The 20,523-nt window shown below is 48.4% G+C and overlaps 3 protein-coding genes across 3 annotated transcripts; all 3 read left to right on the top strand.

Annotated features, from left to right (window-relative positions):
* The first annotated feature begins 1,295 nt into the window (after positions 1-1,295).
* Positions 1,296-11,462, top strand: CD22 (CD22 molecule). Its single transcript, XM_072616251.1, has 14 exons — positions 1,296-1,345; positions 2,645-2,706; positions 3,079-3,444; positions 4,361-4,669; positions 5,922-6,185; positions 6,449-6,712; positions 7,358-7,618; positions 7,898-8,161; positions 8,297-8,560; positions 9,233-9,329; positions 9,441-9,519; positions 9,933-10,039; positions 10,377-10,455; positions 10,760-11,462. Exons 2-14 carry the CDS (start codon positions 2,673-2,675, stop codon positions 10,892-10,894), a joined length of 2,523 nt encoding a protein of 840 aa, XP_072472352.1. The 5' UTR covers positions 1,296-1,345; positions 2,645-2,672; the 3' UTR covers positions 10,895-11,462.
* A 4,056-nt stretch (positions 11,463-15,518) lies between these two features.
* On the top strand, positions 15,519-16,436 carry FFAR1 (free fatty acid receptor 1). Its single transcript, XM_072616379.1, has one exon. The coding sequence runs from the start codon at positions 15,537-15,539 to the stop codon at positions 16,434-16,436; it is 900 nt and encodes a 299-aa protein (XP_072472480.1). The 5' UTR covers positions 15,519-15,536.
* A 134-nt stretch (positions 16,437-16,570) lies between these two features.
* On the top strand, positions 16,571-19,674 carry FFAR3 (free fatty acid receptor 3). The gene is made up of 2 exons (XM_072616324.1): positions 16,571-16,673; positions 18,014-19,674. The coding sequence occupies exons 1-2, from the start codon at positions 16,571-16,573 to the stop codon at positions 18,985-18,987; spliced, it is 1,077 nt and encodes a 358-aa protein (XP_072472425.1). The 3' UTR covers positions 18,988-19,674.
* Positions 19,675-20,523: the final 849 nt, after the last annotated feature.

Consider the following 20,523-nt stretch of genomic DNA (forward strand, 5'->3'; position numbering starts at 1 on the left):
AAAGTGAGAGAATCAAGCAAAAAGAGAGTCATGAAAATTCAAGAAGAAGATGGTGTCCAGGAAGAGGGAGAAGGATGGTCAGCAGTGGTCAAGGAGGATGAAACCAATCTCCCCAACCACTGGCTTCCCACTGCTTATCCCATCACAATTCCCATTCTCTTTCATTATTTCTTGGTAGCATTTGTGGGGAGGGGAAAATGAAAAGGAGCAGAAAAAAAGTAGGATCTGCATAACTTGACCTTAATTTGTCTCCACTTAGAAACACTGATCTGGGTGTTGATGAATGATGGGGTTTCTATTGTAAAAACTTTTTCTTCAAATTGCCCTCAGTACAAGATGTCCTCTCCATTTAGAAACTTTTGTTTCATGGTCAATGTGAAAATGAAAACCACCAACCACCAACCTCTCAGTTATCTTTTCAAATGGAGGAGACTGTCAGCATCTCAAAGCTAGGAGGGACACAAAGGCCATCCCATCCCTGACTGAGAATCCCTTCCATGTTCCCTCTGAAAAATGGCCATCCAGCCTTGGCTTGAAGGCCCAGAAGCCACTGCCAGCTGAAACAGTTCATTCTACTTCATTCTTTTTCTTTTTCTACTTTTTTTTTTTCTTTGTTCTGGGGATAATGGATACTTTTTAAATGGCAGATAATTAACAGTGGGGCCGCGAGGTGGCGCCATAGTGCATGAAGCCCTGGGCCTGGGGTCAGGAAGACTCACCTTCCAGAGTTCAAATCTGACACCCAACACTTACTAGCTATGTGATGATGAGCAAGTCACTTCATCCTGTTTGCTGCAGCTTCCTCATCTGTAAAATGAGCTGGAGAAGGAAATGGCAGACCACTCCAGTGTCTCTGCCAAGAAAACTCCAAACACAAAGAGTCGGACATGACCGAAATGGCTGAAGAACAACAAATCCACAATGTAATTTCTATTTGACTTCAGGGTTTTTAAAAACCACATTGGCCTTTGAAATTTGCTTGGTTTATAGATTGTATTGAAATGGATTTTAATTTCCTGAGTTGCACTGGTAGAGAGGGGAAGGCAGTGGCCAGAGGTAACTGAGCTGACATTAAACACATTTTGTCCTGTACAATCCATCAGCTGAATAACCAAGACCTGTATCTCAGTAAATTAGCTGTTCCTCTTCACCCCCACTTTCTTCTCTTCTCATTCCATTAAAACTTTCAGATTGGTTCTCAATTACCCCTAGCCCCTCAAGACAAGGGAGGAGACTGACTGAGTCACAGGTCAGGGCTAGATGTAAAAAGCAAAGAACTTCCTCTTTCTCACTGAGGCTGTTCTCACCCCCAAGGAGGGAGAAACGGAGGATGTACAAGAAGCAGGTAAAAAGGCACCCTATTCTTTCCTTATCTTACACCTTCCCTTCCTCTCTGGCCTCCTCCCAGACTTCCTCGTAGTCCTGTTCAAGTGCCAAGTGCCATTTTTGGTCAGCACTCACTCCCCTCTCCCTGATGCTACCCTGAAACTTTAACATGGACTACAACAAACCTTCCATGTGTGGGCTCTGATTTATCCCCAACTTCTGTCTCTTCTCCCCTGATCACTGTACTAAGGTGGGAGCACCCCTTAATGGTAGTTAGCCTGAGACTTTCTGGTCACCTCAAGCAAGGATACGTAGTCCACTGTCCTTCCTTCTCACCCTGGTGTCCTGAGCCAGGTTCCTGACCAGGGTAAGGCAGGGATCGACCTGACCCGGGGCTGAGGACTTTGGGGAGCTGGATGGCATTTGCTGGTTGAGGTTGGGTCTAATGATGGAGAACTATACTCATTACTGTGGTTCCGTGGTATGAACCACAGTAATGGCTTCTCAGCTTCAATCCACTGTGGGAGCCCTGGAGGCGGGAAGATTTGGTCACATCTAGCTTCTCTAGCCAATCTCCACTTCTAACTTTTTGAGTTCTGTTTATTCCAAAGCATAGCCTTGGCCCCCACAGCCTACTGGCCAGCTTTTAGCTTCTTATTTGTACCCATGCCGGCCTACTTTGCCTCAGTACCAGTCCCATACCAGCTCCTTTTTTTTTTTTTACAAGGTTTAGAAGGGGAACCACAGGGGGAAGGCAAAAAGGGTGGAGATGAGAGTGAATCTGATGTGACAGGAGACACACTCTATCAGCACATCCTGGTCATTCCCCAAGGGACCATGCTAAAGGCACCTGCCATGTAAATAGAGACAAATTTAACTTTATGCAAATGTTAATCATAATCAGGGACAAGAAAAGCAGTATGTGTGCATTCAGAAAGTGAAATAGATATTGGGGTGGGCCCTCCTCATCATGCTTTTACTCTCTCATCTCTTGAACTTTGTGAGTCAACACCTTAGAATGAGTGTTCCCTGTGCAGAATTCTAGACCGAAGGTCATGGGGGAGAGAGAAAACAAGAGAAGGAGTCTTCTCCCTGACTTCCAATCTCAAAGGAGAGACAAGATCTACAAACACAGCTATAAACAGGAATGCCCCCTCAAACATACCAAAGAGTGATGAACCCAGAGAGCCCCACAACCACAAATGAAAACAGTGGAGGAAAACGATGATCAGGAATGGATGGGAGTGACCAAGGAATGCATCCTGAACAAAATAAGTGACTTTCTTGACTGACCTGAGAACTGATTTTCCTTTTTCAGGAATTCTGACCAGGCCCGAGGTGGCATCATGAGCCTCCTTCACCTTTCTATTCTGGCTCTTGGTAAGGACTGTTGCCAGTACCTAGGGGTGGGAGTTGAGGAGGGAGGGAGGTTTTAGGTAAGAGGATGATGTGGAAATGGGGGTGGAAGAAGCTACCTTCATAGGAGAGTCCACAGGGAAACTGCTCTTAACTGTGTCTCTTGTGCTCTTCCTCTTTCTCCACGGGCTCTGCTTGGTTGTGCGTGTGTGTGTGTGCATGTGCATGTGTGTGTATGTGTGTGCGCACGGGTATGTGTTTTTCCCTCTTGGCCTAGTCTTTGTGTATACTATCTGTTTCATGGGTTTTCTGTCTCATTATCCCCCAAACAGAATCTGTTTTCTCTCTTGACCCCACTCCCTCCCTCTCTCTTCTGCCTGCCTTTTGGGGCCCCAGGATTCCTGGTTCTGGGTCTCTGTCATTGGGACGTCAAGCTACCAAAGGTCCTCCATGCTTGGGAAGGCACCTGTGTCCAGATCCCCTGCAGCTACAAGACCTCTAAGGGCACGGAAACACTAAAACAATATATCTTGTACCTCAATCCGGAGTATGTTGAGAAGAACAAGACGTTCCATGGGACCATCCTCTTTGACATGCTTGATTCTAATAAGAACAACAGGACACGGTTTCTGGGATACGATAGAAGACAGGACTGTAGCATGCTCATCCGTCCAGTGCAGGTCAACGACAGTGGGAAGCTGGGGCTGAGGATGACGACCCAGGATGACAAATGGATGGAAGAAACACAACTCAACATCACTGGTGAGGGGCCATGGGAAGGGGAAGAAGGGCATTCTCAGCAAGCCCAGGTACACTGCTCATGGCTCCTACTCTCTAAGCAAAGCATGCCAATATTTGCACAAAGCTGACTGGGCAAGCACGAGCTGTTTTGTGCTGGGCTCTGGCAAGGCGGCACAAAAGGAGATGACCTAGTTCCTGGTCTCAAGCAGCTGTGAGCCTGACAGGAGAGGAAGGTCCTCAGGCCTAGGGCAGTCCATGGTCTGATAGAGAACAGAGTCTTTGCCGTTGGAGAATTCTCATTTGGACAGATAAGTAAGGGTAGATAGAACATCCCACTCTAGAAAATGGGCATACTACTCATTCCAATTCAACAATCCTTTATTAAGCACTACTGTATGCCAGGCATTGTGCAAGAGGGACACAAAGAAAAAGTGAACATTCCCTGTCCTCAAGGATCTTCCATTCTGGAGTGATGGAAGGGCAGGAAGTAGAACATGGACAAAGATAAAAAAGCATTTCAAGAAGGGCCAAGGGAACCCCAACAGTTTGGGTTGGGGGAGTTCCTTGCACTACTACCCTGCCTCCTGGGGCTCTTGTGACCAAAGCGTCTTGTCAACTTTAATGGCATGATAGAAATGGGAAGTTTCTTTTCTTACTGTTACCCCACTTTATTACCACAGTTACAATGATTATTAGCACTACCTTTATTACTGACACTACTACCATTACTATGAATACTTACAAAGCAGCCTCTAAGAAGTGACTGCTTGTATGATGCAGAGGGGTGACTGGAGTCAGGTGGGAGTAATTGGGAAGCTGTCCAGAAGGAGATTCTGAGAGAAGCCCCAGGATGAAGGTCCCTTCTTCAAACCTCTCAGATTAGAGCTAAGAAACCTTCCTCCTCCCTTTCTAGACCCTCCTTCCTTTTCTCCCTCAGAGTCTGCACCTCAACCACACATTCAGCTCCCACAGCGGCTCCAAGAGTTCCAAAAAGTAACTGTGACCTGCTTCCTCAATTACTCCTGTTCTGAGTACCCTGTGAGCTTGCACTGGTTCCTGGAGGGGCAGCAGGTTCTACCGGGCCAGGTCGAGAACTCACAGTCCATGGAAATCCAAAGGGTTGTGACGGAGAGCAAATTCACATTTACTCCCAACTGGACTCATCATGGCAAGAGGCTGACTTGCCAGCTCTGGCACACTGATGTTCAGCATCTCTCTGAGAAGACTGTCTTGCTGGATGTGAAGCGTGAGTCTCCTCAAGTGGGTCCCCTGTTCCTTAACTGTGAAAGAGCTTTGCTATCACTTTCATCTCCATAATCCTAAATATCTTCATGCATGGCCTGCCCAGAGAGAAGGGTAAGAAAAGTGTCTATCACCTACCTCTAAGGATGAGCTACAGGCAATGGTGTATCTCGCCAGGGCTTCCTTCTGTCTTCCCCCTACCTCCTCCCCCTTCCCCATCACACAGTGGTGTCTAGGATGCTAGTCTATCTCTGTGGCTGAACTCAGAGATCAGAGCCTCATTTTAATATCAGCCCAAGGCTGATAGGCAAATAGACAATAGAGTACAATTCAGTTTAGGTCAGTCAGTATCTAAGCAGGTAAAGTTCCTCACCCTGGCCCTCCATCTCTCCTCCATCTGCATTTGCACCGACTGTCTCCTGGCTCCCTTCAAGTCTCTGCTAAAATCCTACCTCCAGTAACAGACCTTGTCTAGGCCAACCCAAATCTAGTGGGTTCCTGCTGAGATCATCTTCCATTCACCCCTTATATATTTATATGTGCACAATTGTTTGCCTGTGGTCTCCTCTGTTAGAACGTGATCAGCCTGAGGGTAGGGACTGTGGTTTTCCCTTTCTTTGTGCCCCTGGCACCCAGTACAGAGCCCAGCACATAGTAAGTGCTTGATAAATTGCATGTTAACATGCTTGAATCAACTGTCTGAGGAACGGAAATACAGATAAAGATAGGACAGAGTTCTTGCCCTCAAGATGCTTCCATTCTACTTGCATGATACAACATGTATACAAGGAAAAGTAAATCCAGGAGCAGGTGAGAGAACAGAGAATTGGCAACTGGGAGCCCCCAAGAAAGGCTTCCTCAAGGGGCTAATGCTTAAGCTGAGCCTTCCTTCCTGGAAGCTACAGGTTCTGAGGAGCAGCTTGGTCCAGGGAATCATGGCAGACTTGGAGGCAGTCAAGATCAGGGTTCAGTTCTTGATGCTGCTGCTGAATACCTGGGCTACTTCGGGCAAGCAGTTTCCTCTCTCTTAGCGTCAGTCTTCTTATCTGAAAAGTGAACTTAGATTTATAAACACACTTGAGAATCCTTTCAGGTGCCATACCCTCTCCATCCCTAAGTGACAAGTAACCATGTAGACTGGGTGGATCTCTCCTGTAGGGTTCTCAAATTGCAGACCTTTGAATCTTCCCCATAAATTCCTTCCCTCAATCTTTCTGATATTCTCTTTTCATTTGATTTACTTGCTGTCCTTCTAGATACCCCAAAGATAACCATTGAGGCAAGTCCCCACCTAGAAGTGAAGGAGGGAGAATCAGTGACTCTGAGGTGTTTGCTCCAAAGCAGTAACCCCACATTCCAAGGCAGCTTCTTCTGGTTCAAGGATGGAGAGGAAGTGCAGAATTGGAATGACATTCTGACTCTGTCCAACGTGAACTGGCAGCAGACTGGAAATTACTGTTGTGAGGCAAAGAATGAAATGGGCCGGGGGAGATCAGAACCCGTGCACCTGCAAGTCCTATGTGAGCTGATCATGGGGTTGGGGACTTAGCGAGGGATCAGAGAGTCTTTGGAGTAAGTTTGCAGAATGGAGGAGGGTCAGGAGCTTATTCATGATGGTTTATTGTTTTTTGTTTGCTTTTTTGGCTATGTGTGGGGGTGCTTGAGGGGGAGAGATGAAAAAATGGACCAGGACTAGAGCAAAAATGGGGGATTCTCAGGATTATTTGCTGGTCAGTGTGATCACCCTATCAACTTAATGCCAGCTTCTATCCTTTCCTTGCAGATTCTCCCAAGCTTTCCAAGGTTCTCCCTGCTGAATTCAGTATAATGGAGAATAAGACTGTGGAACTGACTTGTATGACTGTTGCCTACCCTCCTCCAACCAATTATACCTGGTATCAAGATGAGAAGCAGATGCTGGGAGAGACAAAACAGAAGCTCAGGTTCCAAGAGGTCAACCGGCAGCAAACTGGCCAGTACACCTGCCTGGCTGAGAACAGTGAGGGCTGGGGTGAAGTCAGTGAGAGAGCCAGGCTGGATGTGCTGTGTAAGCTGGTCATACCTACAGTGCCTGGGCTGGGGCAAAGATAGGAAGAGGAGGCTTAGAGATGAACAGTTATGTGCAGAACTGGTCCTGGACAGGGAAGTGAGTGAAGGACACCTCATTGCCATGATCATTAAGCCTTCCTTAAAACACAAATTCATACTAATAACAATATAAGAATTGGCATTTATATAGCATTTCATGGTTTACAAACACCTTAGATACATTATCTCATTTGAACTCTCAAGAGTGAGGAAAGTATGAGGAAATACACACTCATTTTATAGATGAAGCTCGTAGGGCTTATGTGGTTTACCCACATTCCCGTTGCTAGAAAGTGTTATACCTTGCATTCGGCTAGAATAAATTCCAGAGGCACAGTTCATACTCTCAGGAAGCTCACAGCTGGGGACATCCTAATGTGATAGGCAGGACAAAAGCATTAGATGAAAATGTAGCAAGAGAGAGATTTCTGCCTTTCTTCTGCTGAATACCTCAGCGAGGCCATCAGTTCTCTTTGGTAAGTTTGGCCTCTTTAAGTGATAGGGGGAGAGAATAAAGAGCAGGAGAGGTAGAGTGGAAAGGAAGGGTTTGAGTGGACAGGTTGGATGACTAGGCCCTCCCTGCTAAATTCTGTTTCTCTCCCAGATCCCCCCACTGGGGTCACTGTGACTATTACTAGCCAGACACCAATCCAAGAAGGTGACTCTGTGAAACTCTTCTGTTCCTACGAACAAAGTAACCCCCCGGTCAACAGATATTTATGGAAGACACAATTCTCTCAAAAAGACATATCCACTTCCAATGTTTTTACCATCCAGAGCATCCCCTGGAACGCTGAGCCAGTCATCTGCCTGGTCTGCAACATTAAATGTTCCCAAGCAACCCCTGTCAACCTGGATGTACAATGTAAGAGGACAGGGGAGTGAGAGAAGAAGAGGGCTGGGAACTGCACGGGACAGCTGCTCAAGGGGAACTGAGGGGTGGGACCAAGATAACTAGGGGCTTGAAAGGAGAGCTGGGCATCAGGATGGTGTGTGAGGGCGAGAGGAATGGAAGCGTAGGTTCTTGGAGAGTAGAGCCTGGAAGGGAAGTGTGAGAGAAGATGGTCAGGAAGCCTGGGTCCTGGGAGGGCTAAGACAAGCCACCTGGGACCTAGGTTAACTCAGCAGTGAGTTCTCTCTCTAGATGCCCCAAGAGATGTTAAAATCACTCTGGTAACTCCCAAATCTGATATCCAGTCTGGAGACCAAGTCCAACTTCAATGTGACTTCAGCTCCAGTCACCCCAAAAATGTCCATTATTCCTGGACTCAAAATGGAAAGCACTTTCAAGATGGCAAGTACCTGAATTGGAGCTCCATCTCCCCAGAAGACTCTGCACTATACAGCTGCTCTGTCACCAACTCTATCGGACAAACCCATTCTCAGGGATGGGACCTGAGAGTCCAGTGTGAGTGGCAGGGCTTGGGAGACAGGGTGAAGAGATCTTAAAGAGGCAAGGAGAGTGACTGAGTACAATGCTTTGGGCCTGGGAGGGAGAGTAGGGATTGGGTAGCTGGCTTCCTGACTCTCCTGCTCCCTGCAGATGCACCCAGACACCTGCAAGTGTCCTTTGTCCCAGGTGACGCGGTGATGGAGAAGACAAGTGTGGTACTGATCTGTGAGGTTGATGCCAATCCAGCCATTGAACTCTACACCTGGTTTGACTGGAAAGGGCAAAAGATTGATAACTATGGTCAGAAGTTGACCTTGTGGCCTGTGATGACCCACCAATCTGGGGCCTACTGGTGCCAAGGAACCAACAAGCTGGGCACAGGGCAGTCGGGTCCTGCCATTCTCACCGTCTATTGTAAGGCCTTCCCCACCCTCGTGTTCCCATCCCAACTCTCACCCTGCTCCTCATCCCAGTTTTCTAGGTCCCCCTCCCCCACATGCTACATCCCCCTGCTTCCCTTCTCTTTTTTCATTATTGACCACCAAGCTCCTGGCTCTAGCCAATTCCTGCTTCTTCCTCCCGATAAACTTTTTAAGAGTCCATTTGCCTACCCCAGGGTAGTATACCCCATTTAGTCCACCAAGCCATGGCTTTCCCTTCCTTTTGAAGCCTGGCTCAGAGCTCACCTACTCGTCCAGGAGAATTCGTCTAGATGAATCCTACATACTACCAGCCTTCCTTCTTGGCCTCAAGAGTTCAGTTTGTACTTGTCACTTTGCCACATTGGCAAACTGTCCCCTGTGGATGTCCTGCTGCCTCCATTCTCACATACCGTAGCTCCCCAAAGAGAAGGACTCTGTCTCCCCAACAGGCCAGGGGCTCTACATAGGCTCTGTCCATCTGAAGATGGCCCCACCAGCTCCCCTCCTCAAGTCTAGGGTGCTGCAGTTTGAGAACAAGGATGGCTGACTGATGGAGCCAGCCAGAGACAGGACAAATAAAAGAAGAGGCCTATAGCTGTACCAAAAGACAGTCCCATGATGAACTAGCTACACCCACAAAAGGAGTCTTTCCTTCCTTCTCCAGACAGCCCAGAGACCATTGGCAAGCGAACTGCCTTGGGACTTGGGGTATGCCTAGTTCTTCTCGTCCTAGCCCTGCTGGGGTTCCGGTCTGTCCGATGGTGAGCTCTCCCTTTGGGGTCTCTTTTCTCTTTACCCAATCCTAGCCTTTGGCTCTGATTCCAGGCCCTAGGCATTCTGCTATCATCTCTCCATTCTCTTTTGCCCTACAGTTGGCAGAAGATCAGAGGACAGCAGGATTTTCAGGAGAGACCCAGCAGACAGGGCTCTTTCTTTATCAGGAATAAGAAGGTAAGGGGCAGGGACAAGGGGATCAAGGACACCCCGTCCTGGGAGCTAGCACGAGAACAGGAGGCATGATGGGGCAGTACCAGAGACAGCCTCATATGAGGGAAAGGGGACAGGACTGGGGTCCGAAGACCTGACTGTGTGACTGAGCAAATGACTAAGCCCTTAGCTTCTGAATCTGCCAAATGTGGATAAGAGTACTTGTATTACTAATCTCACCAAGTTGATGTGAGGATCAGATTTTAAGAGGACATTCAAAGTGCTTTGTAGCCATACAGTGTGGAACCAAAGTGAGTGGAGATTTATGATGCTGCTGTGGGGAGATTTTGGCTACAGAGGAGGGCAGATACTGGGGAGTCAAGGGTGGGGGGAGGGATAGGAGAAGGGTTGGGGTTGAAATCTCATTTCTTTCTCAGATAAGGAGGCCCCACTCCGCAGCAGCTCCTCAGTCCCTGGGTTATTACAATCCTGCATTGGAAGGGAGGATCGATTATGCTACCTTACAGTTTCCTAACAGGGCTCTGTGAGTGCCAGGAGCTGGGTACTGAGGAGGGAGAGGAAGAAGAAGAATATTTGGGTGGGGCTGGAAAAGGCAGATCTAGAAGCTTGGGGAACTGGAGGCCTAACTTGAAATAGAAATGAGGATGTGCTGGGGAAGGAGGAAGAAAGGCCCACAGAGAGAAGATAATTAGAGACCATCAGGGAGAGGTAGATGAACTGTGGGAACTCTGGGTCCTGGACAAGGCTGGGCACAGGGCTGTTTAGGTGAGTGAGGCCACAGGCACCAAAGGAGTAGGAAGTGGCTGGAGGCAAAGCAGGGATCTCCTTACGCTTGTGCTTTCATTTGTTGGAATTCCTAGGTATCTGGAGACCTCGCCAGTCAGTCTTCAAACTGAGGATCAAAGTGTTACCTATTCTGTGGTGCAGAAACCCCATGTGGTAAGGAGGGAGGGATGCTGTGGAGAAAGTGTGAAGTTGGCTTAAATTGAGTGAGGGTTGCTGGGCAGAGGCTGATTCAAAGCCTGGGCCACACGTCCCAGAATCCCTTGGTTCCTGAGGTAGTTATCCAGGGAACCCATCCCTAGCTCCTCTCACAAGACAAGCCCGTCTCAGATTCTCTGGTCAAAAAGCAGGAAGCTGAATTAAGGACAGAGGAAAGGTAGAGAGTGAATCCCGAGGAAGGAGAGAAAAGGGGGCTGAGAAGATGACTGCCAACTCTTACTGTCCTCTCTTTTCTCTCCAGGGAGATTATGAGAATGTGATGCCCCAGTCTCTTCCTGAAGAAGAAGGATTACATTACTCTGAACTGATCCATTTTGGGGAGGGTGGGAGGCCCCCTGTGCAGGAAGGGGTGGAGTATGTGACTCTGAAACACTGACTGAAACCTCATGCTTGGATAGCCTTTCATGGGAGCAACCAGAAGGAATCAGTGACTGTCACTGTCTCTGATTAGCTGCTCAGTGGTCCATCATGCCCTACCCTGCAATGAATGCTGTGAAGTTTCTACCCAGGACTTAGGAGAAGGTTCCTTCTTTCCATGCTCTGACAAGCCTGCGTCTGGTCCCTGTCCTTCCTACCTGTTTACATGTGGGTGTGCGCACATGGATCCCATGCTCCAACTACCCCCTTTCTCTCCAGTCACTTCCTTTCACATATGTAGACTCAAGCCCTTCCCTCCCCATTCTCATCTGTCTTTTCTTCCTCTCCTAGTTGAACCCCAAACCCCACTCTAGCTTCCATGTCCCATGAAGGCCCCATGTCAAAGAGTGAAGCTGGACTGTGCTCAGAATGGAGGTGGGCAGGGAACGGTAAGGGAGTTGAATTCTTCCCATCAGGAAAGCCTTCATTCAGTTTCTATAACCCTCCTCTGACCCTGCTAATGGGATAAGTTAGGGGAATGTTACTTCTGAGACAGAGAAAGAAATAAAAACTCGGATGACCAGTGAGCTATTTCCATTCTATATAGGTCAATGCATTTGGGGACGGACGGGAAAGGGAACAAAGAAGATGAGGGTGGGGAGCCGAGAGAAGAACCCTGACATTTCATGGCCAGGCTGTCAAAGATGGGAGAAGCCATCATAGTGATTCTGGAGAAATTCATTCAGTGTGTGCCTGTGGTGTGTAGGGGAAGGAGAACCAGTCCATCACTGTTGGGTGAAAACTGAGCTGGGAGAGGAGGTGACCTATCGTACACATAGTGATAATGGCTCACATTTATATACCTCTTACAGTGTGATTATTTCAAATGATATCTCACTTGCTCCTCACAACTCTGTGAGGCAAATGCTATTATTATCCCCTTTACAGATGAGAGAACTGAGGCAAACAAGGTTAAGTGACTTGTTGCACAGTTCATAAGTGTCTGAGGTCAAATTTGAACTCAGGTCTCCTTGACTCCAGGCCTGATGCTGGCCCCTAGTGGCCCCACCTAGTGACCCCAGGCCAGCATGGGGCCTGACCTCTTACTTATTGAAAAGAGCAGATGGGAGAAAAAGGGCAGGAGAAAGAGCCACAGCGGTGGGCTAAGGCAAGCCCGAGGAGAGGGAGACATTTGTTGGAGGGCCCTCAGGAGTGACAGCCTGGGCCTGGAGAGGAGAGATGGGGGCCATTGTCTCTTTTAGTCCAGGGCTGGGGGAGGTTAGAGAAGGTGGGCCAAAACGTCCCATGGGGAGGACATGCAGCCACAGAGCTGAGCTGCCCTCAGTCCTCTAGGACTTCTAGGTCTGGAAGCATCAGCTCTTCTCTGATCACTCTAGAACTGTTTTATACTGAAGGAGAGGGACAGTGGGGGAGAAAGCAAAGGTCTGTCAGGTTGACTCCTGCTTCAGAGGTACCATCAGTGACTTCTTCATCTCATTTCTTTCTCTTCCTCTTTCAAATTTATTTATTTATTTTTAGTTTTCAACATTCACTTTGATAAAATTTTGAGTTTTAAATTTTCTCCCCCTCCTTCCCCTACCTCTTCCCAAGATGGCACGCAATCTGATAAAAGCCATACATGCACAATCACATGAAACATATTTCCATATAAGTGAACTTGTAAACAAGAATTAGAAAGGGAAAAATCACAAGAAAAAAACCAAAACATAAAAAGGAAAAATAGTATGCTTTGATTTGTATTCAGACTCCACAGTTCTTTTTCTGGATGTGGACAGCATTTTCCACCATGATTCTTTGGGAGTTTTTTAGATCCTTGCATTGCTGAGAAGAGTTAAGTCCATCCAAGATGGTCATCGATGTTGCTGCTACTGTGTACAAGGTGCCCCTGGTTCTGCTCAGCTCACTCAGCATCAGTTCATGTCAGTCTTTCCAGGCTTTTCTGAAGTCTGCCTGCTCATTACTTCTTGTAGAACAATAGTGCCCATTACATTCATGTGCCACAACTTGTTCAGCCATTCCCCAATGGATTAGCATCCCTTCAATTTCCAATTCTTGGCCACCACAAACAGATTTGTTATACATATTTTTGTACATGTGGATTCTTTTCCCATTTTTTCTGATCTTTATGGGAAACTGAACCAGAAGTGGCATTGCTAGATCAAAGGATATGCAAAGTTTTATAACACTTTGGACACAGTTCCAAATTGCTTTCCAGAATGGTTGGATCAATTCACAACTCCACCAACAATGCATTAATTTTCCACATCTTCTCCAACATTTATCATTTTCCTGTTTTGTCATGTTAGCTGACTGGCTAACTGATAGGGTGGATGTGGCACCTCAGAGTTGTTTTAGTTTTCATTTCTCTCATCAATAGTGATTTAGAGCATTTTTTCATGACTATGGAAGGCTTTAACTTCTTCATCTGAAAACTGCCTGTTCATATCCTTTGACCATTTATCAATTGGGGAATGACTTGTATGAGGCCTTTATCAGAGATACTAGCTGCAAAAATTGTTTTCCAGTTTTCTGCTTCCCTCTTAATCTTGGTTGCATTGGTTTTGTTTGTGCCAAACTCTTTTAATTTAACGTAATCAAATTTACCTATTTTGCATTTCATAATTATCTCTATCTCTTGTTTGGTCATAAATTCCTCCATTCTCCATAGATCCAACAGGTAAACTATTCCATGCTCTCCTAATTTGTTTATAGTATCACCCTTTATGTCTAAATCATATACCTACTTTGACTTTATCTTGGAACATGGTATAAAATGTTGGTCTATGCCTAGTTTCTGCTATCCTATTTTCCAGTTTTCATGAAATAGTGAGTTCTTATCCCAGAAACTGGACTCTGTGCACATATAGTCATTACTATACTAACCCTAACCCTAACCCTAAATGCACTGACTATTGTGTCTTGTGTACCTGATCCACCCCTCTATTTTTCAGCCAGTACCAAGTGGTTTTGATGATTGCTGCTTTATAATATAATTTTAGAGCTGGTATGGCTAGGTTTCCTTCCCTTGCATTGTTTTTCATTAATTTCCCTGATATTCTGGGCCTTTTGTTCTTCCAGGTGAATTTTGTTATTACTTTTTCTAGTTCTATGAAATAATTTTTTAGTAGTCGGCAAGATTTTAAAACAACAGGAAAAAGATGGGGCTTGAAGTGCCTCTGTGTCAGGAATCTCTCTTAAGGCTAGACTTGTGAAGCACCATCAGGGCATGACTTAATAGGCTGAAAGTACGGCTACATCTGAGAAGAGGAAAACAATTCCTCAGGGGACTATTCATGGGACCAAGAGTTTCCCCAGCAACCAGTGGTTGCCTTCCCATCCCATCTCCTGCCCTATTGACTGACATAAGGCTGCTTAATGGCTAATTGACTGGGCAGTGGGGCTGTAGACAAGAGCCATTGAGGCATGAGGAAAAGCCAGAATGACTCATGTTGAGGGAGGCCAGGGGGTTTGGCAAACATGGACAGCCCCCCGCCCAACTCCTAACCGAGCTCCCTCTGCCTTCCAGCTTTGACCCCCTCCTTTCTAACTAGGTAAGAGTTCGACCGTCTTCCTTCTTAGTCCCCTGTTTTTCCCACAAACACTCCACGGCCCACCTAGAAGCCAGGAGTCCGACCATAGTCCACTTTCCTGCTAGGATAAAGCTACTAGGCCCTGAGGTTCAAAGCCCTCTCCCTTGGCTGCTTCTCCCTTCCCCCCAGCTGAAGTCAGAGATGCCCCATTAGCTGCTCACTCAGGCTGCAGGGTCGTTGCTAGTTTATGGCCCTGACCACCCCTCCCTCTGCTCTTCCCACCTGGCTCTCTGCCCAACTTGAGGCTTGGTCCTCAAGGCTCAGAGACATCCTGCAGCTTTGAGAAGGTGAGTGCCTCCTTTCTGCTCCCCTTCTAAACTCAGCATTTCCTCCCCACTCCCAGGGCCCTTGTGTGGGCCACTCTAGCTTCCATGTCCCATGAAGGCCCCATGTCAAAGAGTGGAGCTGGACTGTGCTCAGAATGGAGGTGGGCAGGGACCGGTAAGGGAGTTACCTCCCTCACCCTCGATGTCCCCTAATCTCTATTCCTCAGGACATCCCCGGAGGTTCCTCTCTCTTCTCAGCACTTGGTTTTCCCCCACCTGTGCCCATTCCAGTTTTTCCTGGTCGCTTCTCATTGTTTCCCAGGCATACCTACACCCTTACAACTCTGCCTGTTTCCAGTCACTCTCCTCCATTTTCCCAGCTGTCCTCTGGGCAGCCAACTGGGCAACACAATCATCTCCCAACACCTGCTTTCGCAATGGCCCAGGTGAGTATCAGCAGCCACCTCCTCTATCTACTGCTCAGCCAGCTGTCCCACTGCCAAGATGCTGAATTGGGAGGGGGCTTGGGCTTTACTCAGGGGAAGGTGCAGGCTGCATATATGGGTGTCTATGCCTCTACCTGTGAGCCAGGTTTAGCTTATCCCTGCATTACCTAAGATCATTAAGAAATAACTGTACTTGATAGTTCTACCATACTCTGACCTGGAATTCTGTGGGTCCATTTGATCCTGAAACATGGATTACTCTCTTCATTTTGAAGACCAGAAGCTGAGGCCCAGAGGTCACAAAAGGGCTGGTGGATCCTGTCCTGCTTCTCGGCATCATGGACATCCCTCCACAGCTCTCCTTCGCCCTCTATGCTGCTGCCTTTACACTGGGCCTTCCCCTCAATGTCATGCTCCTCAGTGAGGCTGTGTCCCGTGCACGGCTCCGCCTTACCCCGAGCCTTGTCTACATCCTCCATTTGGCCTGTTCTGACCTGCTGCTTACCACCTCCCTCCCCGTGAAGGCAGCTGAGGCCCTGGCAGGGGGAGCCTGGCCTTTCCCAGCCTCATTCTGCCCAGTCTTTGCCTTGATACATTTTGTCCCACTTTATGCTGGGGGTATCCTTCTGGCCGCCCTCAGTGTTGGCCGCTACCTTGGGGCAGCCTTCCCACTGGGATACCAAGCCATACGGAGGCCCTGTTATTCCTGGGGTGTGTGTGTAGGGATCTGGGGGCTGATCCTTTTCCACTTGGGGCTGGTGCTTGGACTGGAAAGTCAGGAAGGCAAGGAGAAGAACTTCACCAAGTCCCTGGGAATGACTATTCCCATCAACGGCTCCCCCATCTGTCTGGAAGCCTGGGACCCACTATGGGCTGGCCCTGCTCGTCTCAGCATCTCCCTTCTGCTCTTCTTCCTTCCTTTGGCCCTCACGACCTTCTGCTATGTGGGCTGCCTGCGGGCCCTGGCCCGCTCTGGCCTGAGTCGAAGTCGGAAGCTCAGAGCCGCCCGTGTGGCCGGAGGGGCGCTGCTCACTCTGCTGCTCTGCCTGGGGCCTTACAATGCTTCTCATGTGGCCAGCTTTGTGAAGCCAGAGGCTGGGAACCATTGGAGGAAGCTTGGGCTGATCATGGGATCCTGGAGCTGTGTGCTCAACCCTCTGGTATCCGGGTACTTAGGGAACAAGGCTGGCCAGAGGCGTGGTACTGTAGGGACTCAAGGTGGGACAACCCAGAAATAGCAGTCTCTGGGCAGAAGGGGTATGGGACCAGAGGGTCCTGGGCATCTCCTCAAGATCAGAGGAGGCTTCCAGGTCCTGAGGCGCCAGGCCAGAAGGGACCACAGCTCAGCCTCAAGGGGACTCACTTGCTGGCCATGCTCTGTCTGCCCCAAAGGAGACTGAGCTTCAGCTTTCTTTCAAATCACGAAGGAGGAGGCATGGCCCAACAAGCAGGAGTGGAGCCTGGCATGGAAAGAGGTAACCTCCCCTGCAAGACCATTTGACAGTGACCCTACAATCCTTTCTCAGCAACCTCAGACATGCACCCCCTGCTTTGGGGGGTAGTGAGAAGGGGGTGAGGAGGGGCAGCCTCAGAGCCAGGACAGGAGCCTCTGAGGGGGCCTGAATGGGTGTCATTTCTGACATCCTCAATACTCTATCATCCAGCCTCCACAGCCAGGGGTAGGGGGGTGCTCCTTACCTTCTGACTCTCACTCTAGACTTGGACAGTTCTAAATGCTAACAAGGTTTTTTCCTCCTTTTATTAAACCTAAGTCTGCCTCTTTGTATCCCCCACCCCTCACTCCTGGAGGAAACAAATATCGACCCTCCTTCACAGGACAGCCGCTCAAATACCTCGACAGTTATCATGCCCCTAGAGCCCCTGTCCCCAGGAAGGACTTGGAAATGTGAACTCTTGGTATGAGGTGGAAGGTGGGGGAGGATGAGTATCCATGGAGAAAACCTCTTGGAGGAGAAAGGAGAAAGTGGGAGGAAATACACTGGGCACGGTGTCCTCTCATGTGGCCACCAGAGGGTAGAAGTAAGGTCAGTAGAGCAAAGCGCCTTGGCCACCCCCAGGAGAAAAGTGGAGACAAGCTCCCTAGGACAAAGGGAAATGGTCTTTGAGAGCAGAATGGGATGTCTGCAATTTTCAGGAGGGCTCAGACTGGAGCCCTGAGATCAGACTGCCTGTTTGCATATTTCCATATTTCCTTGGTATAACAGATGAAAGTACCTCTTGGGTTGCCACTGAACAGTGACCTCACTGCTCAGTGTTTATGGTGCCCAAGAGATAAGTAGCTAAGCACCCTGCCCTGACAGTCTAGTGAAGGGAGGGGACACTCGGATGCGGGAAAGGAGCAGGCTGGACTGAGGTGAGTAGGGGAGCTCTTGGGGAGCCCCGGGAGGAAGGACAGGCCTGGACAATTGTGAGGACTAAGGATCAGGGGAAGGAGAGAAAGGGCCAAGAGAAAAGAAAGCACTTCCTGATGCCTTGGAGGAGAGGAGAGAAAAAGGAGTTTCCATAGAGACTGTTTACAAGGCTTGTGAACATGGGCGTAGGGAGGGGGGTGAGGGACCAGGAAGCTGCAGAAGATCACAGAGCTATAGGATCCTAGGTTTAAAGCTGGAAAGGACTTGGGAGTCCTTTCCCTTCTTTTTACAGGTGAGGAAACTGAGGCTCAGAGAGGCTAGGTGACTTGGTCACCCAACATGGTCACACAGCTCTAAGTGGTCTTCCTAATTCCAAGCCCAGCACTCCATCTGCTCCCCAGAAGGCTTTCCCCCATGAATCCTTTTCTTTCCCTCCCCACCAGAAACCATTATGGAGAAGAACAGAGTGGAGGGCTACTTCTCTGGCAGCCATTGGCTCTACTTCTCCGTCTACCTCTTCACCTTCCTCGCTGGCCTTCCCCTCAACCTGGTGGCCCTGGTCGTCTTTGTGGGCAAACTGAAGCGTCGCCCTGTGGCTGTGGACATCCTCCTACTCAACCTGACCATCTCCGACCTGCTGCTGTTGGTGTTCCTGCCCTTCCGGATGGTGGAAGCAGCGAGCAACATGCACTGGCCTCTGCCCTTCATCCTATGCCCCCTCTCAGGTTTTCTTTTCTTCACGACCATCTACCTTACCTCCCTCACCCTCACAGCCGTGAGTGTAGAACGATTCCTGGGGGTAGCCTACCCTTTGTGGTACAAGACCCGATCAAGAACTGGCCAGGCTGGCTTAGTCAGTGTTGGCTGTTGGCTGTTAGCAGGTACCCACTGCAGTCTGGTTTATGTTGCTGAATATTGGGGGGATGCTTTCCAAAAGCAACAAACCAACAGGACCTGCTACCTGGATTTTAGGGAAGACCAGTTGGCTGTTGTGCTACCAGTCAGACTTGAGATGGCAGTGGTCCTCTTTGGAGTCCCTTTGGTTCTTGCCAGCTACTGCTATGGTCAAATGGTGTGGATCCTGAGCAAGGGGAGTAGCTGGAAGAGGAGAAAAAGGGTGGCAGGGCTGATAGGGGCCACGATGCTCAATTTCCTACTCTGTTTTGGTCCATACAATGCATCCCATGTCGTCGGTTATATCCAGGGCAAGAGTCCAAGATGGCGTGGGTATGTGTTGCTGTTCAGCACCCTGAACTCTTGTGTTGATCCCCTTGTCTTCTACTTCTCATCATCTGGCTTCCAGAGGGACTTTCACAGGTTGTTCAGCAGTCTGATGGAGGCTTTAGGTCTTTGGGGAAAAAATGGGTCAGGAATACAAGATATAGAAGGACAGGAGAAGGAACTGTCCAATAGTTAAAAGAGGGAGCATGGAGTCAAGGTCATGGAGTGGGAGTAAAAGACAGGGATCAGAGAGCAAGCTAAGCTCCCTGGAGAAGGAAGGCACTGCTGACTTACAAAGTTTCTGGGGCTAGCAGTGCAAGGAGGGGACAAGGTAAAGTGGGGGGGGGCGGAGATGGGAAATTTGCAGGGAGGAGTCCACTTGAGGATATAATTTTTCCACAAATTTAGGAATAACCTGGCACAGATTAGTCAAAGATGTGTTAATCTGAGGGGATCAGATATAGCCAGCTTTCAGAGGAATATTTTTCTCAGTTCCCACCTGTGGCAAACATCTGTTATTTCCATCCATTTCTGGGAGGGGGAAGGATGGAATGATTAATAGGGTGCTTTTGTGCCTTTTTGGGGGGTGTAAAAAGATAAGAACAACAGCTTGGAAAACTGTTCAGTGTCCTAGTATTTGGAAAAAAGGGATTTCTGGAGTTTGCTACTCACTGGGGTAAAGGGTTAGCTCTATACAGGCAGTGTGACCTCTTCCCTTCTGGTGCCCCTGTAGGCCCTCCAGGGATATGAAGAGAACCCTGTTTCCCAACACTATTTTTCTTTGAGTTTCTGTTTCTCTAACGAAATCAAGATTTTCATTAACATTTATGTAAAATCATAAAAGCTAACTTAAACAAATAAACTTGGTGGAGAGAATAACCAAGAACGATGTCTTTCTTTCTTCCTTCCTTTCTCAATTCACGTAGGAGGTCTGAATTTAGGGGTGGTGGTGGGAGGAAGGGGATAGGAGGTAAAACAACTGGGTTCTGAACTAAGATAGCAAAAAGGGCTGGATCTCAGAAACCACTTCATTTTACAAATGAGAAAACTAGGCCAGAGAGGCTAACTCCCTCTCTCCAAACTGCCCCAACCCCAGACTCCTCCATCCATGAACATCATTCTCCCTTCTACCTCTTTAAAGTACACCTCATGCCAGGTCCTCTACGAGGCCCTCCCTGTCCCATCTAGCCAGCAGGGCTTCCCCTTGTTACATGTATGTATTTTGTATTTACTATATCTATGTTGAGGGGGAGGGCAGGGAGAGAGGGAGAGAGGGAGGGAGGGAGGGAGAGCACTCCTGTAAGGCAGGGACTGCTTTGGTTTGGCCTTTGTATCCTAGCCCGATTGCTAGGTGGCACCACAGAGTGCCAGGCCTGCAGTCAGGAAGACTCATCTTCTCATCTGGCCTCAGATACTCACTAGTTGAGTGACCCTGGGCAAATCATTTCACCATTCATCATTGCCTCAGTTTCCTCATCTGTAAAATGACTTGGAGAAGGAAATGGCAAACCACTCCAATATTTCTACCAAGAAAACCCCAAATGGGGTCACAGTTGGAGGCAACTAAAACAAAGGGCACAGTGCCTGATACCCAGTTGTTGTCGCTATCCGTCATGCTAGAAGAGGGCCACAATGACCTCACTATGCTGGGGTCAAGGTACAGAGTGTCTGACTGGCTGATCAGACCAACACGAGCTCAGAAGGCTCTAGCACAGGTCGGGCACAAATAGTC

This window comes from Notamacropus eugenii, chromosome 5 (genome assembly GCF_028372415.1).
Source record: "Notamacropus eugenii isolate mMacEug1 chromosome 5, mMacEug1.pri_v2, whole genome shotgun sequence".
NCBI classification, from domain to species: domain Eukaryota; kingdom Metazoa; phylum Chordata; class Mammalia; order Diprotodontia; family Macropodidae; genus Notamacropus; species Notamacropus eugenii.